The sequence below is a fragment of the Hyla sarda genome, chromosome 6 (assembly GCF_029499605.1).
Source record: "Hyla sarda isolate aHylSar1 chromosome 6, aHylSar1.hap1, whole genome shotgun sequence".
In the NCBI taxonomy this organism is placed as follows: domain Eukaryota; kingdom Metazoa; phylum Chordata; class Amphibia; order Anura; family Hylidae; genus Hyla; species Hyla sarda.
In genome coordinates this window covers 295,486,333-295,501,340 of record NC_079194.1, presented here as the reverse complement: position 1 = coordinate 295,501,340, position 15,008 = coordinate 295,486,333, and the positions used below count along the sequence as shown (strand labels likewise).

General features: G+C 39.4%; 1 protein-coding gene across 1 annotated transcript in view; it reads right to left on the bottom strand.

The window, feature by feature from the left end:
* LOC130277524 (receptor-type tyrosine-protein phosphatase beta-like) overlaps window positions 1-15,008 on the bottom strand; it is a 279,946-nt gene that overhangs the window by 112,260 nt on the left and 152,678 nt on the right. Inside the window, exons 10-24 of the mRNA XM_056528200.1 lie at window positions 14,588-14,848; window positions 14,183-14,452; window positions 12,526-12,780; window positions 12,122-12,391; window positions 10,445-10,699; window positions 10,041-10,310; window positions 8,364-8,618; window positions 7,960-8,229; window positions 6,302-6,556; window positions 5,899-6,168; window positions 4,222-4,476; window positions 3,818-4,087; window positions 2,160-2,414; window positions 1,756-2,025; window positions 79-333 (exon numbers count right to left, since the gene is read on the bottom strand). Coding sequence (XP_056384175.1) covers window positions 79-333; window positions 1,756-2,025; window positions 2,160-2,414; window positions 3,818-4,087; window positions 4,222-4,476; window positions 5,899-6,168; window positions 6,302-6,556; window positions 7,960-8,229; window positions 8,364-8,618; window positions 10,041-10,310; window positions 10,445-10,699; window positions 12,122-12,391; window positions 12,526-12,780; window positions 14,183-14,452; window positions 14,588-14,848 — 3,936 coding nt within the window. The remainder of the gene's footprint in view (window positions 1-78; window positions 334-1,755; window positions 2,026-2,159; window positions 2,415-3,817; window positions 4,088-4,221; window positions 4,477-5,898; window positions 6,169-6,301; window positions 6,557-7,959; window positions 8,230-8,363; window positions 8,619-10,040; window positions 10,311-10,444; window positions 10,700-12,121; window positions 12,392-12,525; window positions 12,781-14,182; window positions 14,453-14,587; window positions 14,849-15,008) is intronic.

Genomic DNA, 15,008 nt, shown 5'->3' with positions numbered 1-15,008 from the left:
AATAAGGTAAAAGGGACAGGAACTGAGGTGAATGATGATGATTATAAAAAGTCATTATACTGTAGATCAGATACTCACATGTGGCCTCTATCATTGGTGCAGATGTCTGTCTGCAGTTCCCACTGACTGTCTGAACAGTGACAGTATATTCTCTGCCTGGTAGTAATCCTGTGAAATTCACTTGTGTAGTAGTAGTTTGTTTGGTGTTATTGACGGCTCCTGTTACACTAACTATATAATAATCCACTTTTCCTCCTGGATTTGTCCATGTGACTCCAAGAGTATTAACCGACTGGTAATTGTTCAGAGAGATGGAGGAAACTTGTGCAGGAACTGAGGAGCATATCACAGATCACAGACGGGTTAGTTATACAATAGTATATAAGTTATGTTATAGGCTTGTGTCATATCCAGTATCAACTGAATTGTAACTGGTCACTGTGGTGTTAACAGTCTTTTCTAGCGGATGGATAGTGGATGTGTGCAGAGAAAGGCTGGGAGAAGTGAGGAGAAACTTTGTCTCCGTCCCTGTGAGAGCAGGTAGTGGGGATGGAGTGAGAGGGAGCGGGCTGTAAAGCAGAAAACTGTGTCCCTGTGTTGAGGGTCACATTCCACTACAGGGACACAGTTTTTTTCATTACACCGGGACACAGGGTGTACATGGACGTCCTGGTGTGCTACGTCCAAGGCGCATTGTGTCCTTTAGGGTTTAAACTAATTAGTGCTCACCTGTGCAGGTAGTTATAGACACCGGGTCTGATTTAGTTATGTTATTGGCAGATATTGCATACTATGAATTTATATGCATACTATGAATGTATATGTTACAGCCAATTCATTTGTCACTGTTATATTACATATTGTTGCGGCTGATGACGTGACATTGATCTGTACTCGGTATCTGTAGGGCTATATTCACACATAAGAATTTCCGTGCGGAATTCAGCATTGGAATTCTGCAAGGAGATTCTGCAGCAGCAGAGTCTCATTGTATTCAATGGGATTCTCCACAAACAAGGACAAACGCACTTCCTATTAAATACAAAATAGCTGCACTATATTATGCATTAATAAATATGTAAGCCAACTGTGCACTCCAATGCAACTTAAATGATACCAAAGGAACGGGATGGAGACACCTGTTACTAATAAAAACATACAAGTTTATTGATATACATTAAATTTATTAATTTTGCAATAAAACACACGTAAGGGAGAATCTCCACTGAGTGGAAAAGAGGCATCACTCCAGAAGGTCCACATTAAAAAATACATATACAAAATATGTGGCACATATCCCATTTATTGCACAATCCCCGTGTGGAAAGAAACTTCCTACTATTATCAGGTGCAAACACAAGAGATCAGATACATACCAATGATAAGTATTACAAATTTGGAGGACCGCTGGAAAGATGCCACCCCAACGTACGTTTCGGGATGTCCTTTGTCCTAGGGGTCGAAGGACATCCCAAAACGTGCGTTGGCGTGGCGTCTCTCCAGCAGTCCTACATATTTGTAACACTTATTATTGGTATGTATCTGATATCTTGTGTTTGCACCTTATAATAGTGGGAAGTTTCTTTCCACATGGGGATTATGCGCAAATAACAGAGTGTAGAATCAGGATTTATACTCCCATGTGGTTTGGTGGACAGAGAAATAGTCAAAAAATGTATTTAAGTGTGTGTCTAATAGCATAAAAGACATTCATTTTTCTAAAAGAAAAAAACAACTGTTAAAAGAAAAACCTACTTGTACAGAAAGATGAGCTGACAGGTGAACTCTGATACCCCCGCACTCCGACTGTGACCACAGATATGGAGTAGTTATTTCCAGATATCAGGTTCTGCAGGGTGACATTTGTTGTGTTACTTGTCTCAGTTAAGTTTGTTGAAGGAAATATCCCATAGGTTATAATATATGACTTATTCACACCGGTCATATTTACTGGTTCTGACCAAGATAATGTCAAATTCCTTGTTGTAATTGAGTTAAAGTTTATGTTTTCAGGTGGGGTTGGACCTACACAAAAAAAATAATCAAATACAGACAGATGAGAACATAGACAGCAAATGTATAATAAGGTAAAAGGGACAGGAACTGAGGCGAATGATGATGATTATAAAAAGTCATTATACTGTAGATCAGATACTCACATGTGGCCTCTATCACTGGAGCAGATGTCTTGTTGCAGTCCCCACTGACTGTCTGTACAGTGACAGTATATTCTCTGCCTGGTAGTAATCCTGTGAAATTCACTTGTGTAGTAGTAGTTTGTATTGTGTTATTGACGGCTCCTGTTACACTAACTATATAAAAATCCACTTTTCCTCCTGGATTTGTCCATGTGACTCCAAGAGTATTAACCGATTGGTAATTGTTCAGAGAGATGGAGGAAACTTGTTCAGGAACTGAGGAGAAGATCACAGATCACAGACAGGTTAGTTATACAATAGTATATAAGTTATGTTATAGGCTTGTGTCATATCCAGTATCAACTGAATTGTAACTGGCCACTGTGGTGTTAACAGTCTTTTCTAGCGGATGGATAGTGGATGTGTGCAGAGAAAGGCTGGGAGAAGTGAGGAGAAATTTTGTCTCCGTCCCTGTGAGAGCAGGTAGTGGGGATGGAGTGAGAGGGAGCGGGCTGTAAAGCAGAAAACTGTGTCCCTGTGTTGAGGGTCACATTCCACTACAGGGACACAGTTTTATTCATTACACCGGGACACAGGGTGTACATGGACGTCCTGGTGTGCTACGTCAGAGGCGCATTGTGTCCTTTAGGGTTTAAACTAATTAGTGCTCACCTGTGCAGGTAGTTATAGACACCGGGTCTAATTTAGTTATGTTATTGGCAGATATTGCATACTATGAATGTATATGTTACAGCCAATTCATTTGTCACTGTTATATTACATATTGTTGTGGCTGATGACGTGACATTGATCTGTACTCGGTATCTGTAGGGCTATATTTACACGTCAGAATTTCCGTGCGGAATTCCGCATTGGAATTCAGCAAGGAGATTCTGCAGCAGCAGAGTCTCATTGTATTCAATGGGATTCTCCACAAACAAGGACAAACGCACTTCCTATTAAATACAAAATAGCTGCACTATATTATGCATTAATAAATATGTAAGCCAACTGTGCACTCCAATGCAACTTAAATGATACCAAAGGAACGGGATGGAGACACCTGTTACTCATAAAAACATACAAGTTTATTGATATACATTAAATTTATTAATTTTGCAATAAAACACACGTAAGGGAGAATCTACACTGAGTGGAAAAGAGACATCACTCCAGAAGGTCCACATTAAAAAATACATATACAAAATATGAGGCACATATCCCATTTATTGCACAATCCCCATGTGGAAAGAAACTTCCTACTATTATCAGGTGCAAACACAAGAGATCAGATACATACCAATGATAAGTATTACAAATATGGAGGACCGCTGGAAAGATGCCACCCCAACGCACGTTTCGGGATGTCCTTTGTCCTAGGGGTCGAAGGACATCCCAAAACGTGCGTTGGCGTGGCGTCTCTCCAGCAGTCCTCCATATTTGTAATACTTATTATTGGTATGTATCTGATATCTTGTGTTTGCACCTTATAATAGTGCAAAGTTTCTTTCCACATGGGGATTGTGCGCAAATAACAGAGTGTAGAATCAGGATTTATACTCCCATGTGGTTTGGTGGACAGAGAAATAGTCAAAAAATGTATTTAAGTGTGTGTCTAATAGCATAAAAGACATTAATTTTTCTAAAAGAAAAAAAGAACTGTTAAAAGAAAAACCTACTTGTACAGAAAGATGAGCTGACAGGTGAACTCTGATACCCCCGCACTCCGACTGTGACCACAGATATGGAGTAGTTATTTCCAGATATCAGGTTCTGCAGGGTGACATTTGTTGTGTTACTTGTCTCAGTTAAGTTTGTTGAAGGAAATATCCCATAGGTTATAATATATGACTTATTCACACCGGTCATATTTACTGGTTCTGACCAAGATAATGTCAAATTCCTTGTTGTAATTGAGTTAAAGTTTATGTTTTCAGGTGGGGTTGGACCTACACAAAAAAAATAATCAAATACAGACAGATGAGAACATAGACAGCAAATTTATAATAAGGTAAAAGGGACAGGAACTGAGGTGAATGATGATGATTATAAAAAGTCATTATACTGTAGATCAGATACTCACATGTGGCCTCTATCACTGGTGCAGATGTCTGTCTGCAGTTCCCACTGACTGTCTGAACAGTGACAGTATATTCTCTGCCTGGTAGTAATCCTGTGAAATTCACTTGTGTAGTAGTAGTTTGTTTGGTGTTATTGACGGCTCCTGTTACACTAACTATATAATAATCCACTTTTCCTCCTGGATTTGTCCATGTGACTCCAAGAGTATTAACCGACTGGTAATTGTTCAGAGAGATGGAGGAAACTTGTGCAGGAACTGAGGAGAAGATCACAGATCACAGACGGGTTAGTTATACAATAGTATATAAGTTATGTTATAGGCTTGTGTCATATCCAGTATCAACTGAATTGTAACTGGTCACTGTGGTGTTAACAGTCTTTTCTAGCGGATGGATAGTGGACGTGTGCAGAGAAAGGCTGGGAGAAGTGAGGAGAAACTTTGTCTCCGTCCCTGTGAGAGCAGGTAGTGGGGATGGAGTGAGAGGGAGCGGGCTGTAAAGCAGAAAACTGTGTCCCTGTGTTGAGGGTCACATTCCACTACAGGGACACAGTTTTTTTCATTACACCGGGACACAGGGTGTACATGGACGTCCTGGTGTGCTACGTCCAAGGCGCATTGTGTCCTTTAGGGTTTAAACTAATTAGTGCTCACCTGTGCAGGTAGTTATAGACACCGGGTCTGATTTAGTTATGTTATTGGCAGATATTGCATACTATGAATTTATATGCATACTATGAATGTATATGTTACAGCCAATTCATTTGTCACTGTTATATTACATATTGTTGCGGCTGATGACGTGACATTGATCTGTACTCGGTATCTGTAGGGCTATATTCACACATAAGAATTTCCGTGCGGAATTCAGCATTGGAATTCTGCAAGGAGATTCTGCAGCAGCAGAGTCTCATTGTATTCAATGGGATTCTCCACAAACAAGGACAAACGCACTTCCTATTAAATACAAAATAGCTGCACTATATTATGCATTAATAAATATGTAAGCCAACTGTGCACTCCAATGCAACTTAAATGATACCAAAGGAACGGGATGGAGACACCTGTTACTAATAAAAACATACAAGTTTATTGATATACATTAAATTTATTAATTTTGCAATAAAACACACGTAAGGGAGAATCTCCACTGAGTGGAAAAGAGGCATCACTCCAGAAGGTCCACATTAAAAAATACATATACAAAATATGTGGCACATATCCCATTTATTGCACAATCCCCGTGTGGAAAGAAACTTCCTACTATTATCAGGTGCAAACACAAGAGATCAGATACATACCAATGATAAGTATTACAAATTTGGAGGACCGCTGGAAAGATGCCACCCCAACGTACGTTTCGGGATGTCCTTTGTCCTAGGGGTCGAAGGACATCCCAAAACGTGCGTTGGCGTGGCGTCTCTCCAGCAGTCCTACATATTTGTAACACTTATTATTGGTATGTATCTGATATCTTGTGTTTGCACCTTATAATAGTGGGAAGTTTCTTTCCACATGGGGATTATGCGCAAATAACAGAGTGTAGAATCAGGATTTATACTCCCATGTGGTTTGGTGGACAGAGAAATAGTCAAAAAATGTATTTAAGTGTGTGTCTAATAGCATAAAAGACATTCATTTTTCTAAAAGAAAAAAACAACTGTTAAAAGAAAAACCTACTTGTACAGAAAGATGAGCTGACAGGTGAACTCTGATACCCCCGCACTCCGACTGTGACCACAGATATGGAGTAGTTATTTCCAGATATCAGGTTCTGCAGGGTGACATTTGTTGTGTTACTTGTCTCAGTTAAGTTTGTTGAAGGAAATATCCCATAGGTTATAATATATGACTTATTCACACCGGTCATATTTACTGGTTCTGACCAAGATAATGTCAAATTCCTTGTTGTAATTGAGTTAAAGTTTATGTTTTCAGGTGGGGTTGGACCTACACAAAAAAATAATCAAATACAGACAGATGAGAACATAGACAGCAAATGTATAATAAGGTAAAAGGGACAGGAACTGAGGCGAATGATGATGATTATAAAAAGTCATTATACTGTAGATCAGATACTCACATGTGGCCTCTATCACTGGAGCAGATGTCTTGTTGCAGTCCCCACTGACTGTCTGTACAGTGACAGTATATTCTCTGCCTGGTAGTAATCCTGTGAAATTCACTTGTGTAGTAGTAGTTTGTATTGTGTTATTGACGGCTCCTGTTACACTAACTATATAATAATCCACTTTTCCTCCTGGATTTGTCCATGTGACTCCAAGAGTATTAACCGATTGGTAATTGTTCAGAGAGATGGAGGAAACTTGTTCAGGAACTGAGGAGAAGATCACAGATCACAGACAGGTTAGTTATACAATAGTATATAAGTTATGTTATAGGCTTGTGTCATATCCAGTATCAACTGAATTGTAACTGGCCACTGTGGTGTTAACAGTCTTTTCTAGCGGATGGATAGTGGATGTGTGCAGAGAAAGGCTGGGAGAAGTGAGGAGAAATTTTGTCTCCGTCCCTGTGAGAGCAGGTAGTGGGGATGGAGTGAGAGGGAGCGGGCTGTAAAGCAGAAAACTGTGTCCCTGTGTTGAGGGTCACATTCCACTACAGGGACACAGTTTTCTTCATTACACCGGGACACAGGGTGTACATGGACGTCCTGGTGTGCTACGTCAGAGGCGCATTGTGTCCTTTAGGGTTTAAACTAATTAGTGCTCACCTGTGCAGGTAGTTATAGACACCGGGTCTAATTTAGTTATGTTATTGGCAGATATTGCATACTATGAATGTATATGTTACAGCCAATTCATTTGTCACTGTTATATTACATATTGTTGTGGCTGATGACGTGACATTGATCTGTACTCGGTATCTGTAGGGCTATATTTACACGTCAGAATTTCCGTGCGGAATTCCGCATTGGAATTCAGCAAGGAGATTCTGCAGCAGCAGAGTCTCATTGTATTCAATGGGATTCTCCACAAACAAGGACAAACGCACTTCCTATTAAATACAAAATAGCTGCACTATATTATGCATTAATAAATATGTAAGCCAACTGTGCACTCCAATGCAACTTAAATGATACCAAAGGAACGGGATGGAGACACCTGTTACTCACAAAAACATACAAGTTTATTGATATACATTAAATTTATTAATTTTGCAATAAAACACACGTAAGGGAGAATCTACACTGAGTGGAAAAGAGACATCACTCCAGAAGGTCCACATTAAAAAATACATATACAAAATATGAGGCACATATCCCATTTATTGCACAATCCCCATGTGGAAAGAAACTTCCTACTATTATCAGGTGCAAACACAAGAGATCAGATACATACCAATGATAAGTATTACAAATATGGAGGACCGCTGGAAAGATGCCACCCCAACGCACGTTTCGGGATGTCCTTTGTCCTAGGGGTCGAAGGACATCCCAAAACGTGCGTTGGCGTGGCGTCTCTCCAGCAGTCCTCCATATTTGTAATACTTATTATTGGTATGTATCTGATATCTTGTGTTTGCACCTTATAATAGTGCAAAGTTTCTTTCCACATGGGGATTGTGCGCAAATAACAGAGTGTAGAATCAGGATTTATACTCCCATGTGGTTTGGTGGACAGAGAAATAGTCAAAAAATGTATTTAAGTGTGTGTCTAATAGCATAAAAGACATTCATTTTTCTAAAAGAAAAAAAGAACTGTTAAAAGAAAAACCTACTTGTACAGAAAGATGAGCTGACAGGTGAACTCTGATACCCCCGCACTCCGACTGTGACCACAGATATGGAGTAGTTATTTCCAGATATCAGGTTCTGCAGGGTGACATTTGTTGTGTTACTTGTCTCAGTTAAGTTTGTTGAAGGAAATATCCCATAGGTTATAATATATGACTTATTCACACCGGTCATATTTACTGGTTCTGACCAAGATAATGTCAAATTCCTTGTTGTAATTGAGTTAAAGTTTATGTTTTCAGGTGGGGTTGGACCTACACAAAAAAAATAATCAAATACAGACAGATGAGAACATAGACAGCAAATTTATAATAAGGTAAAAGGGACAGGAACTGAGGTGAATGATGATGATTATAAAAAGTCATTATACTGTAGATCAGATACTCACATGTGGCCTCTATCACTGGTGCAGATGTCTGTCTGCAGTCCCCACTGACTGTCTGTACAGTGACAGTATATTCTCTGCCTGGTAGTAATCCTGTGAAATTCACTTGTGTAGTAGTAGTTTGTTTGGTGTTATTGACGGCTCCTGTTACACTAACTATATAATAATCCACTTTTCCTCCTGGATTTGTCCATGTGACTCCAAGAGTATTAACCGACTGGTAATTGTTCAGAGAGATGGAGGAAACTTGTGCAGGAACTGAGGAGCATATCACAGATCACAGACGGGTTAGTTATACAATAGTATATAAGTTATGTTATAGGCTTGTGTCATATCCAGTATCAACTGAATTGTAACTGGTCACTGTGGTGTTAACAGTCTTTTCTAGCGGATGGATATTGGATGTGTGCAGAGAAAGGCTGGGAGAAGTGAGGAGAAACTTTGTCTCCGTCCCTGTGAGAGCAGGTAGTGGGGATGGAGTGAGAGGGAGAGGGCTGTAAAGCAGAAAACTGTGTCCCTGTGTTGAGGGTCACATTCCACGACAGGGACACAGTTTTCTTCATTACACCGGGACACAGGGTGTACATGGACGTCCTGGTGTGCTACGTCCAAGGCGCATTGTGTCCTTTAGGGTTTAAACTAATTAGTGCTCACCTGTGCAGGTAGTTATAGACACCGGGTCTGATTTAGTTATGTTATTGGCAGATATTGCATACTATGAATGTATATGCATACTATGAATGTATATGTTACAGCCAATTAATTTGTCACTGATATATTACATATTGTTGTGGCTGATGACGTGACATTGATCTGTACTCGGTATCTGTAGGGCTATATTCACACGTCAGAATTTCCGTGCGGAATTCCGCATTGGAATTCAGCAAGGAGATTCTGCAGCAGCAGAGTCTCATTGTATTCAATGGGATTCTCCACAAACAAGGACAAACGCACTTCCTATTAAATACAAAATAGCTGCACTATATTATGCATTAATAAATATGTAAGCCAACTGTGCACTCCAATGCAACTTAAATGATACCAAAGGAACGGGATGGAGTCACCTGTTACTCATAAAAACATACAAGTTTATTGATATACATTACATTTATTAATTTTGCAATAAAACACACATAAGGGAGAATCTCCACTGAGTGGAAAAGAGGCATCACTCCAGAAGGTCCACATTAAAAAATACATAATCAAAATATGAGGCACATATCCCATTTATTGCACAATCCCCATGTGGAAAGAAACTTACTACTATTATCAGGTGCAAACACAAGAGATCAGATACATACCAATGATAAGTATTACAAATATGGAGGACCGCTGGAAAGATGCCACCCCAACGCACGTTTCGGGATGTCCTTTGTCCTAGGGGTCGAAGGACATCCCAAAACGTGCGTTGGCGTGGCGTCTCTCCAGCAGTCCTACATATTTGTAATACTTATTATTGGTATGTATCTGATATCTTGTGTTTGCACCTTATAATAGTGGGAAGTTTCTTTCCACATGGGGATTGTGCGCAAATAACAGAGTGTAGAATCAGGATTTATACTCCCATGTGGTTTGGTGGACAGAGAAATAGTCAAAAAATGTATTTAAGTGTGTGTCTAATAGCATAAAAGACATTCATTTTTCTAAAATAAAAAAAGAACTGTTAAAAGAAAAACCTACTTGTACAGAAAGATGAGCTGAAAGGTGAACTCTGATACCCCCGCACTCCGACTGTGACCACAGATATGGAGTAGTTATTTCCAGATATCAGGTTCTGCAGGGTGACATTTGTTGTGTTACTTGTCTCAGTTAAGTTTGTTGAAGGAAATATCCCATAGGTTATAATATATGACTTATTCACACCGGTCATATTTACTGGTTCTGACCAAGATAATGTCAAATTCCTTGTTGTAATTGAGTTAAAGTTTATGTTTTCAGGTGGGGTTGGACCTACACAAAAAAAATAATCAAATACAGACAGATGAGAACATAGACAGCAAATGTATAATAAGGTAAAAGGGACAGGAACTGAGGTGAATGATGATGATTATAAAAAGTCATTATACTGTAGATCAGATACTCACATGTGGCCTCTATCACTGGTGCAGATGTCTGTCTGCAGTCCCCACTGACTGTCTGTACAGTGACAGTATATTCTCTGCCTGGTAGTAATCCTGTGAAATTCTCTTGTGTAGTATTAGTTTGTTTGGTGTTATTGACGGCTCCTGTTACACTAACTATATAATAATCCACTTTTCCTCCTGGATTTGTCCATGTGACTCCAAGAGTATTAACCGACTGGTAATTGTTCAGAGAGATGGAGGAAACTTGTGCAGGAACTGAGGAGCATATCACAGATCACAGACGGGTTAGTTATACAATAGTATATAAGTTATGTTATAGGCTTGTGTCATATCCAGTATCAACTGAATTGTAACTGGTCACTGTGGTGTTAACAGTCTTTTCTAGCGGATGGATAGTGGATGTGTGCAGAGAAAGGCTGGGAGAAGTGAGGAGAAACTTTGTCTCCGTCCCTGTGAGAGCAGGTAGTGGGGATGGAGTGAGAGGGAGCGGGCTGTAAAGCAGAAAACTGTGTCCCTGTGTTGAGGGTCACATTCCACTACAGGGACACAGTTTTTTTCATTACACCGGGACACAGGGTGTACATGGACGTCCTGGTGTGCTACGTCCAAGGCGCATTGTGTCCTTTAGGGTTTAAACTAATTAGTGCTCACCTGTGCAGGTAGTTATAGACACCGGGTCTGATTTAGTTATGTTATTGGCAGATATTGCATACTATGAATTTATATGCATACTATGAATGTATATGTTACAGCCAATTCATTTGTCACTGTTATATTACATATTGTTGCGGCTGATGACGTGACATTGATCTGTACTCGGTATCTGTAGGGCTATATTCACACATAAGAATTTCCGTGCGGAATTCAGCATTGGAATTCTGCAAGGAGATTCTGCAGCAGCAGAGTCTCATTGTATTCAATGGGATTCTCCACAAACAAGGACAAACGCACTTCCTATTAAATACAAAATAGCTGCACTATATTATGCATTAATAAATATGTAAGCCAACTGTGCACTCCAATGCAACTTAAATGATACCAAAGGAACGGGATGGAGACACCTGTTACTAATAAAAACATACAAGTTTATTGATATACATTAAATTTATTAATTTTGCAATAAAACACACATAAGGGAGAATCTCCACTGAGTGGAAAAGAGGCAGCACTCCAGAAGGTCCACATTAAAAAATACATATACAAAATATGTGGCACATATCCCATTTATTGCACAATCCCCGTGTGGAAAGAAACTTCCTACTATTATCAGGTGCAAACACAAGAGATCAGATACATACCAATGATAAGTATTACAAATTTGGAGGACCGCTGGAAAGATGCCACCCCAACGTACGTTTCGGGATGTCCTTTGTCCTAGGGGTCGAAGGACATCCCAAAACGTGCGTTGGCGTGGCGTCTCTCCAGCAGTCCTACATATTTGTAACACTTATTATTGGTATGTATCTGATATCTTCTGTTTGCACCTTATAATAGTGGGAAGTTTCTTTCCACATGGGGATTATGCGCAAATAACAGAGTGTAGAATCAGGATTTATACTCCCATGTGGTTTGGTGGACAGAGAAATAGTCAAAAAATGTATTTAAGTGTGTGTCTAATAGCATAAAAGACATTCATTTTTCTAAAAGAAAAAAACAACTGTTAAAAGAAAAACCTACTTGTACAGAAAGATGAGCTGACAGGTGAACTCTGATACCCCCGCACTCCGACTGTGACCACAGATATGGAGTAGTTATTTCCAGATATCAGGTTCTGCAGGGTGACATTTGTTGTGTTACTTGTCTCAGTTAAGTTTGTTGAAGGAAATATCCCATAGGTTATAATATATGACTTATTCACACCGGTCATATTTACTGGTTCTGACCAAGATAATGTCAAATTCCTTGTTGTAATTGAGTTAAAGTTTATGTTTTCAGGTGGGGTTGGACCTACACAAAAAAAATAATCAAATACAGACAGATGAGAACATAGACAGCAAATGTATAATAAGGTAAAAGGGACAGGAACTGAGGCGAATGATGATGATTATAAAAAGTCATTATACTGTAGATCAGATACTCACATGTGGCCTCTATCACTGGTGCAGATGTCTGTCTGCAGTTCCCACTGACTGTCTGAACAGTGACAGTATATTCTCTGCCTGGTAGTAATCCTGTGAAATTCACTTGTGTAGTAGTAGTTTGTTTGGTGTTATTGACGGCTCCTGTTACACTAACTATATAATAATCCACTTTTCCTCCTGGATTTGTCCATGTGACTCCAAGAGTATTAACCGACTGGTAATTGTTCAGAGAGATGGAGGAAACTTGTGCAGGAACTGAGGAGAATATCACAGATCACAGACAGGTTAGTTATACAATAGTATATAAGTTATGTTATAGTCTTGTGTCATATCCAGTATCAACTGAATTGTAACTGGCCACTGTGGTGTTAACAGTCTTTTCTAGCGGATGGATAGTGGATGTGTGCAGAGAAAGGCTGGGAGAAGTGAGGAGAAACTTTGTCTCCGTCCCTGTGAGAGCAGGTAGTGGGGATGGAGTGAGAGGGAGCGGGCTGTAAAGCAGAAAACTGTGTCCCTGTGTTGAGGGTCACATTCCACTACAGGGACACAGTTTTCTTCATTACACCGGGACACAGGGTGTACATGGACGTCCTGGTGTGCTACGTCCGAGGCGCATTGTGTCCTTTAGGGTTTAAACTAATTAGTGCACACCTGTGCAGGTAGTTATAGACACCGGGTCTGATTTAGTTATGTTATTGGCAGATATTGCATACTATGAATGTATATGCATACTATGAATGTATATGTTACAGCCAATTAATTTGTCACTGTTATATTACATATTGTTGTGGCTGATGACGTGACATTGATCTGTACTCGGTATCTGTAGGGCTATATTCACACGTCAGAATTTCCTTGCGGAATTCCGCATTGGAATTCAGCAAGGAGATTCTGCAGCAGCAGAGTCTCATTGTATTCAATGGGATTCTCCACAAACAAGGACAAACACACTTGCTGTTAAATACAAAATAGCTGCACTATATTATGCATTAATAAATATGTAAGCCAACTGTGCACTCCAATGCAACTTAAATGATACCAAAGGAACGGGATGGAGCCACCTGTTACTCATAAAAACATACAAGTTTATTGATATACATTACATTTATTAATTTTGCAATAAAACACACGTAAGGGAGAATCTCCACTGAGAGGAAAAGAGGCAGCACTCCAGAAGGTCCACATTAAAAAATACATATACAAAATATGAGGCACATATCCCATTTATTGCACAATCCCCATGTGGAAAGAAACTTCCTACTATTATCAGGTGCAAACACAAGAGATCAGATACATACCAATGATAAGTATTACAAATTTGGAGGACCGCTGGAAAGATGCCACCCCAACGTACGTTTCGGGATGTCCTTTGTCCTAGGGGTCGAAGGACATCCCAAAACGTGCGTTGTGTGGCGTCTCTCCAGCAGTCCTCCATATTTGTAATACTTATTATTGGTATGTATCTGATATCTTCTGTTTGCACCTTATAATAGTGGGGATTATGCGCAAATAACAGAGTGTAGAATCAGGATTTATACTCCCATGTGGTTTGGTGGAGAGAGATATAGTCAAAAAATTTATTTAAGTGTGTGTCTAATAGCATAAAAGACATTAATTTTTCTAAAAGAAAAAAAGTACTGTTAAAAGAAAAACCTACTTGTACAGAAAGATGAGCTGACAGGTGAACTCTGATACCCCCGCACTCCGACTGTGACCACAGATATGGAGTAGTTATTTCCAGATATCAGGTTCTGCAGGGTGACATTTGTTGTGTTACTTGTCTCAGTTAAGTTCGTTGAAGGAAATATCCCATAGGTTATAATATATGACTTATTCACACCGGTCATATCTACTGGTTCTGACCAAGATAATGTCACATTTCTTGTTGTAATTGAGTTAAAGTTTATGTTTTCAGGTGGGGTTGGATCTGCAAAAAAAGACAAAAATACAGACAGATGAGAACACATACAGTAAATGTTTAGTCAGGTTTAAGTGACTGTAACCAAGGTTAATGATGATGATTATAAAGAGTCACTATAGATCAGATCATGAGGATACTCACATGTGGCATTAGTGGCCATCACTGGAGCAGATGTCTTGTTGCAGTTCCCACTGACTGTCTGAACAGTGACGTTATATTCTCTGCCTGGTAGTAATCCTGTGAAATTCTCTTGTGTAGTATTAGTTTGTATTGTGTTGTTGACGGCTCCTGTTACACTAACTATATAATAATCCACTTTTCCTCCTGGGTATAACCATGTGACTCCAAGAGTATTAACCGACTGGTAATTGTTCAGAGAGATGGAGGAAACTTGTTCAGGAACTGAGGAGAATATCACAGATCACAGACGGGTTAGTTATACAATAGTATATAAGTTATGTTATAGTCTTGTGTCATATCCAGTATCAACTGAATTGTAACTGGTCACTGTGGTGTTAACAGTCTTTTCTAGAACTAACGAAGAAACGGAAAAGCTTCATAT